Source organism: Neopelma chrysocephalum, unplaced genomic scaffold (genome assembly GCF_003984885.1).
Source record: "Neopelma chrysocephalum unplaced genomic scaffold, ASM398488v2 Primary Assembly neopelma1_325, whole genome shotgun sequence".
NCBI lineage: Eukaryota > Metazoa > Chordata > Aves > Passeriformes > Pipridae > Neopelma > Neopelma chrysocephalum.
The window spans coordinates 21417-28540 of record NW_020897988.1 but is presented as its reverse complement, the minus strand read 5'-3'; the positions used below and the strand labels follow the sequence as shown (position 1 = coordinate 28540).

At 64.1% G+C, this 7124-nt stretch overlaps 2 protein-coding genes across 2 annotated transcripts in view; one reads left to right on the top strand and one right to left on the bottom strand.

Moving 5' to 3' along the window:
• KIRREL1 (kirre like nephrin family adhesion molecule 1) overlaps positions 1-6526 on the top strand; it is a 23638-nt gene extending 17112 nt beyond the window's left edge. The window contains exons 3-14 of the mRNA XM_027705367.1: positions 385-542; positions 972-1122; positions 2245-2350; positions 2722-2870; positions 2958-3085; positions 3172-3298; positions 3547-3647; positions 3737-3935; positions 4076-4183; positions 4298-4437; positions 4974-5051; positions 6035-6526. Of these exons, the coding sequence (XP_027561168.1) occupies positions 385-542; positions 972-1122; positions 2245-2350; positions 2722-2870; positions 2958-3085; positions 3172-3298; positions 3547-3647; positions 3737-3935; positions 4076-4183; positions 4298-4437; positions 4974-5051; positions 6035-6523 (1934 nt within the window). The 3' untranslated portion in view covers positions 6524-6526. The remainder of the gene's footprint in view (positions 1-384; positions 543-971; positions 1123-2244; positions 2351-2721; positions 2871-2957; positions 3086-3171; positions 3299-3546; positions 3648-3736; positions 3936-4075; positions 4184-4297; positions 4438-4973; positions 5052-6034) is intronic.
• Positions 4531-7124, bottom strand: part of TUFT1 (tuftelin 1) — a 20895-nt gene continuing 18301 nt past the window's right edge. The window contains exon 15 of the mRNA XM_027705366.1: positions 4531-4543. The gene's annotated coding sequence lies outside the window, so the exon portion shown is untranslated. The remainder of the gene's footprint in view (positions 4544-7124) is intronic.

Sequence of the window (7124 nt, the reverse complement as noted above, 5' to 3'; positions counted from 1 at the left end):
TCCCCCACAGCCCCCCGTGTCCCCTCACCATCCCCTGTGTCCCCCCATGTCCCCCAGGAGCATTTGGACAACGTTCTCAGGGCCAGGGAGGGATTGTTGGAGCGTCCTGTGCAGGGCCAGGAGCTGCACTGGGTGCTCCTCGTGGGTCCCTTCCCACTCTGGAATTGGGTGATTCTCCAAGCCAGGAGCTTTGGCTTCAGCTCTGGCTCCACAAGAGGATCAACCCTCATCTCCACTGGCCATCCCAACCCTGCCCCTGATCCCCCTTCCCTCCATCGGAGCACCGTCAATTTTCCAGCATGGAATTTTCCAGCATCCACCCGTTTTTGGGGCCACGGGCGGGGATCCAGCACCCACCCGGCGTCCCCCTGTGCCCCTCCGCAGTCCCCCCCGAGGACCCCACGATCGACGGAGCCCCCGAGATCCTGCTGAGGGCGGGGACCCCCTACAACCTGACGTGCCGGGCCCGCAGCGCCAAACCCGCCGCCACCATCGTGTGGTTCCGGGACGGGCTCCAGCAGGATGGAGCCGTCACCACCACGGTAATGGGGTCACCACCATGGTGTATGGGGTCACCACCACAGTATGGGGTCACCACCACGGGATGGGGTCACCACCAGGGTATGGGGTCACCACCACGGGATGGGGTCACCACCACGGGATGGGGTCACCACCAGGGTATGGGGTCACCACCATGGTGTATGCGGTCACCACCAGGGTATGGGGTCACCACCAGGGTATGGGGTCACCACCACGGGATGGGGTCACCACCATGGTGTATGGGGTCACCACCACGGGATGGGGTCACCACCACGGTATGGGGTCACCACCAGGGTATGGGGTCACCACCATGGTATGGGATCACCACCACGCTATGGGGTCACCACCACGGTATGGGGACACCCCCTGCCCCGTGCCCACCCCTTGGGGCGTCCCCAGAGCCGGCAACGACCATCCCATGTCCCCCCCAGGAGGTGCTGGCCGACGGCAAGAGGGAGACGACCACCAGCCTGCTGGCCATCAACCCCACCGACCTGGACATCGGGAGGGTCTTCTCCTGCCGCAGCTCCAACGAGGCCATCCCGGCCGGCAAGGAGACCTTCGTCAAGCTCAACGTCCACCGTGAGTCGGGAGGGAGACACGCGGGAGGTTTTGGGGTGTTTGGAATCCCGGGGGGATGTGGGATGTGCCTGCGGGGGATTTGCCGGGTCCTGGTGGAGGGAGGCGGGAGGAGGAGGCTGGGCTGGGATTCAGGGGGTGGATATGGAGCTCCGGTGGTGGATGTGGAGCTCCGGTGGTGGATATGGAGCTCTGGGGGTGGATGTGGAGCTCCGGTGGTGGATATGGAGCTCTGGGGGTGGATATGGAGCTCTGGTGTTGGATATGGAGCTCCGGCGGTGGACACTGACCTCCGGTGGTGGATATGGAGCTCTGATGGTGGATGTGGAGCTCCAGTGGTGGATATCAAGCTCCGGCGGTGGATATGGAGCTCCGGTTGTGAACACTGACCTCCGGTGGTGAAGGTGGAACTCTGGTGTTGGATATGGAGCTCCGGCAGTGGACACTGACCTCCGATGGTGAATGTGGAGCTGTGGTGGTGAATACCGAGCTCCGGAGGCTGATACGGAGCTCCGGTGGTGGACACTGACCTCCGGTGGTGGATATGGAGCTCCGGTGGTGAATGTGCAGCTCCAGTGGCGAATACCAAGCTCTGATGGTGGACACTGACCTCTGGTGGTGGATACCGAGCTCCGGTGGTGGATATGGAGTTCAGATGGTGAATACGGAGCTCCGGTGGTGAACACTGACCTCCGGTGGTGGATATGGAGCTCCGGTGTTGCACATGGAGCTCCAGTGGTGAACACAGACCTCCAGTGGCTGCCGGGGGAAGGCTCAGCCCCGCTGCACCGACCCCGCTGAAGCGCCACGAGGGAGGGATGCAGGGAGGGATGGGCAGGGGAGGTGGGTACCCATTCCAGGGATGGTGGGTGCCCACCCCAGGAATGGTGGGTACCCATTCCAGGGATGGTGGGTGCCCGTGCCAGGGGGAATCCTGGATGCCCACGCAGGCAGGGGACGCTGGGTGCCCACACCGGGAAGGGATTTAGGGTGCCCACCACAGGGCAGACAGGGGTGCTGGATGCCCACATGGATCACCAGCGCTTTGGGCACCCCCTGGGCCACCCTGAGCCACCCTGAGCCCCTGTCCTTGCCTGTGATGGCTCCGTCCTCCCTCCCCCACAGATCCCCCGACCGTCACCTTGTCCATCCAGCCCCAGACGGTGCAGGAGGGCGAGAGGGTCGTGTTCACCTGCCTGGCCACCGCCAACCCCGAGATCAAAGGCTACAGGTGAGAGTCCCCCTGGCCCCTGAAGGTCCTCCTAGGTCCTGGCGGGTCCTGGATCTGCCAGGAGGTGGGAAGGGGTCGAACAGGACCCCTGAAGGTTCTTGTAGGTCCTGGTGGGTTGGGAGGTGGGAAGGGGTCAAACAGGACTCCTGAAGGTCCTCGTGGGATCTGGTGGGTCCTGGATCTGCTGGGAGGTGGGAAGGGATTGAACAGGACCCCTGAAGGTTCTCGTAGGTCCTGGCAGGTCCTGGATCTGCCAGGAGGTGGGAAGGGGTCTAACAGGGCCCCTGAAGGTCCTGGTGGGTCCTGGATCTGCCGGGAGGTGGGAAGGGGTCAAACAGGGCCCCTGATCGTGCCCATGTGCCCCCACCCAGGTGGGCCAAGGGCGGGGTGATCATCGAGGACGCCAAGGAGAACAGGTACGACACGCAGGTGGACTACACCTTCTTCACGGAGCCCGTGTCCTGCGAGGTGCACAACGACATCGGCAGCACCAACGTCAGCACGCTGGTGGACGTGCACTGTGAGTTGGGGGGGGGCAGCCCCCCTGTCCCCGCTCCCCAAAATCCCTCCCCCCTCGGCTCTGCTCCTCAATTCCTTCTCCCCCCAGTCGCCCCTCGCATCGTGGTGGACCCCAAGCCCACGGTGACCGACATCGGCTCCGACGTGACGCTGACGTGCGTGTGGTCGGGAAACCCCCCGCTGACCCTCACCTGGACCAAGAAGGAGTCCAACATGGTAGGGCCCCACGAGCTGAGATGTTGGGGGGGGGTCCAGGGAGCCCCGTGACCCCTCTGTGGTGACCCCCTAAAACTCGCACCCAGGTCCTGAGCAACAGCAACCAGCTGTACCTCAAGTCGGTGACGCAGGCGGACGCGGGGCAGTACGTCTGCAAAGCCATCGTGCCCCGCATCGGGGTGGGAGAGAGGGAGGTCACGCTCTTTGTCAACGGTGAGTGACCCCCACAGGACCAAGAACCGCCCCCCTTGTGCCCCCCAAACACCTCCTGGGGGTTGTTGGGTCAAGCTCCCTGCGGTGGGTGGAGCGGGAACCCCCCAAAGCCGCTCCGTCACCGCCCTTCTCAGCCGGACACACCGAAACATCCCGAAGGTTCCTGAGCTGGGGTCGCTCCCCCAGCCCCTTCCCGGGCAGGACAGGCCCCAATTGGGGTTGTTAATGTCATTTTATCCCCCCTGTAGGGCCCCCCATCATCTCGAGCGAGGCGGTGCAGTACGCCGTGCGCGGCGACCGCGGCAAGGTCGAGTGTTTCATCGGCAGCACCCCGCCCCCGGACCGCATCGTGAGTGCCACCAACACCCCGGGGAGGGGGTCCCAGGGCCTTCCAGGGGCTCACCCATCCCCGTTGTGCCCCCCCATCCCCTCCCCAAGGCGTGGGCGTGGAAGGAGAACATCCTGGAGGCGGGCACGCTGGAGCGGTACACGGTGGAGAGGACGAACACGGGCAGCGGGGTCCTGTCCACCCTCACCATCAACAACGTCATGGACGCCGACTTCCAGACCCGCTACAACTGCACGGCCTGGAACAGCTTCGGGCCGGGCACCGCCATCATCCAGCTGGAGGAGAAAGGTGGGATGACCAAGAGACCACCGTGGGACCACTGGAGAGCCCCGCGAGGCCTCTCTGGGGTGTGGCAGAGCTTTGGAGAGTCCTGGTCCCGTCCTGGCGGTTCCAGGGCCCCCAGATAACACCCCCTCTGTCCCCCACAGAGGTTCTGCCCGTGGGCATCATCGCGGGTGCCACCATCGGCGCCAGCATCCTCCTCGTCACCTTCCTCGTGGCGCTCACCTGCTTCCTCTACCGGCGCCGCAAAGGGAGTGAGTGAGGGGGTCCTGGGGGTCCTGAACCACATCAGAGGGCACCAAGGGTGTCACCATGGAGGGTGTGACCCCCGGGGTCCCCTCCATGCCTCCGTGTCCCCCCCCAAAAAGGCCGCAAGGACGTGACCCTGCGGAAGTTGGACATCAAGGTGGAGACGGTGAACCGGGAGCCGCTGACGCTGCACGCGGACAGGGAGGAGGACACGGCCAGCGTGTCCACGGCCACCCGGGTCATGAAGGCCATCTACTCGGTGAGGGACACCCCAAAGAGCCCACCCCACACCCAGCTGGTCCCTCCCAGCTCGGCCTTCTGAGCTGAGGGAGCCAAGAAACGCGGAGAGGGACTCGTGGCAGGAGCTTGGAGCGACGGGACAAAAGGGGGAACGGGCTCAGACTGAGGGAGAGGAGGGTTAGATGGGATTTTAGGAGGAAGTGAGGGCATGGCACGGGTTGCCCAGAGAAGCTGTGGCTGCCCCTGGATCCCTGGGAGCATCCAAGGCCGGGCTGGACGGGGCTTGGAGCAACCTGGGAATAGAGGGAGGTGTCCCTGGGGGGGTGAAACGAGGTGATCTTTAAGGTCCTTCCAACCCAAACCATCCTGCCCATGGAAGGTGTCCCTGCCCATGAGAGGTGTCCCTGCCCATGAGAGGTGTCCCTGCCCATGGGAGGTGTCCCTGCCCATGGGAGGTGTCCCTGCCCATGGCAGGGGGGTGGAACGAGGTGATATTCAAGGTCCTTCCAACCCAAACCATTCCATGATCCCTTAATTCTCCCCCCTCTCCCGCAGTCGTTCAAGGACGACGTGGACTTGAAGCAGGACCTTCGCTGCGACACCATCGACACCCGCGAGGAGTACGAGCTCAAGGTCAGCTCTGGGGGGGACAGAAGGAGAGGGGCAGGTCCCAGTTCTGTCCCAAACTGGGTGGAGGAGGAGGAGGAGGGTGGCTTGGTCTGCTCAGCCTGGAGAGGAAGGGAAGCTCCTGCTTCAGCCTTGCTTCCCAGGCATCCCACTCGTCCCAGGTCCTCCCACTCCATCCCATCAGGTCCATCCATGGACTCAATCCCACCAATTCCATGCATGGACTCAATCCCATCCAGTCCATCCATGGACTCAATCCCATCAGGTCCATCCATAGACTCAATCCCATCAATTCCACCCCTGGACTCAGTCCCACCAATTCCATCCATGGACTCAATCCCATCAGGTCCATCCATGGCCTGGTTGACCCCTTTGGGTCCCTCCCAACCAGGACATTCCACGACTGATTCCATGAGATCCATCCATGGCCTGGGTCCCTCCCAACCAGGACATTCCACGATTGATCCCACGAGATCCATCCACGGCCCGGTTGACCCCTTTGGGTCCCTCCCCACCAGGACATTCCACAATTGATTCTATGAGATCCATCCATGGCCTGGGTCTCTCCCAACCAGGACATTCCACGATCGATCCCACGAGACCCATCCACGACCCGGTTGACCCCTTTGAGTCCCTCCCCACCAGGAATTCCATGATTGATTCCATGAGATGGCAGCTCCCAGGCCGTCCCATCAATCCCATCAAGTCCATCTACTGCCTGGGTGACCCCTTTGAGTCCCTCCCAACCAGGACATTCCACAATTGATCCCACAAGACCCATCCACGACCCGGTTGACCCCTTTGGGTCCCTCCCAGCCAGGACATTCCACAATTGATCCCACGAGATCCATCCATGGCCTGGGTCCCTCCCAACCAGGATATTCCACGATCGATCCCACAAGACCCATCCACGACCCGGTTGACCCCTTTGAGCCCTTCCCCACCAGGACACCCCCTGACACCCCTCTTTCCCCCTCCCCTTTCCACAGGACCCCACCAACGGCTACTACAACGTCCGGGCCCACGAGGACCGCCCGTCCTCGCGCTCCGTCCTCTACGCCGACTACCGCGCGCCCGGCCCGGCCCGCTACGACACCCGCCCGCCCTCCCGCCTCTCCCACTCCAGCGGCTACGCCCAGCTCAGCACCTACGCCCGGGGGGGCCCCGAATACGGCCCCGAGGCCCCCCCGGCCGCCGCCGGACCCGCTCCCGGCGCGACCACCGGCGACACCTCCAGCCAACTGTCCTACGAGAACTACGCCGGCCACGCCGCCGCCGCCTTCCCGGCGGGTCCCGGTTACGCCGCGGCCACCACCACGTACCGGTTGGGCTACGGGAACCCCCCGCCGGGCTTGGACAGGCCCTACGACGCCTACGAGGCCATGGGGAAGTTCGCCAGCGCCGCCCGCTTCTCCTACACCTCCCAGCACTCGGACTACGGGCAGCGCTTCCAGCAGCGGATGCAGACGCACGTTTAGCGGGGGGCGCGTTTTTTTGGGGCCAAAAAAAATGATTTTTCGGGGCCGAGTTGGGGTGGGGAGTCCCCCCCATCCCCTGCAGGTACCTCACGACTGTCCCCTGATATTCAGGGGCTCATCCCCCCCCCCCCCCCCCCCCCCCCGGCCCCGGGTTTTCCCACCCCCCCCCCCCCCCGAGTGTCTTTGAGCTTCCACTCATTCCGTTCTTTTTTATTTTTCTCTCGGTACCTTCCAGGGTTTGGGATGGGGGGCGGGAATGATGGGGGGTTTCCTGCCTGTGCCCCCCACGTTCCCATGTCCGTCCCCCTCTTCCCACCCCGTTTTCCAGCCCCCACGAGCTCCGCAGGGCCGGATCCTTCTCCCCCAGCACCCCCCTGGAATCCCGTGGGATGGAGGAGGAGGAGGAGGGGGGAACTTCCCACCAGGAAAAGTTCCCCATCCCAGCCATTCCCATTCCCTGTGCCTTGATTTTTTAGGGCCAGCCCCTCCCTCCCGGGCCGGCTCCACCCCCCCTCCCCTTCCCTATCCCCAACAGCCCCCTCGGAGCCGCTCCCGGTGGTCTCAGGGGACTGGGATTGGGGGAGATTTGGGGGATTTGGGG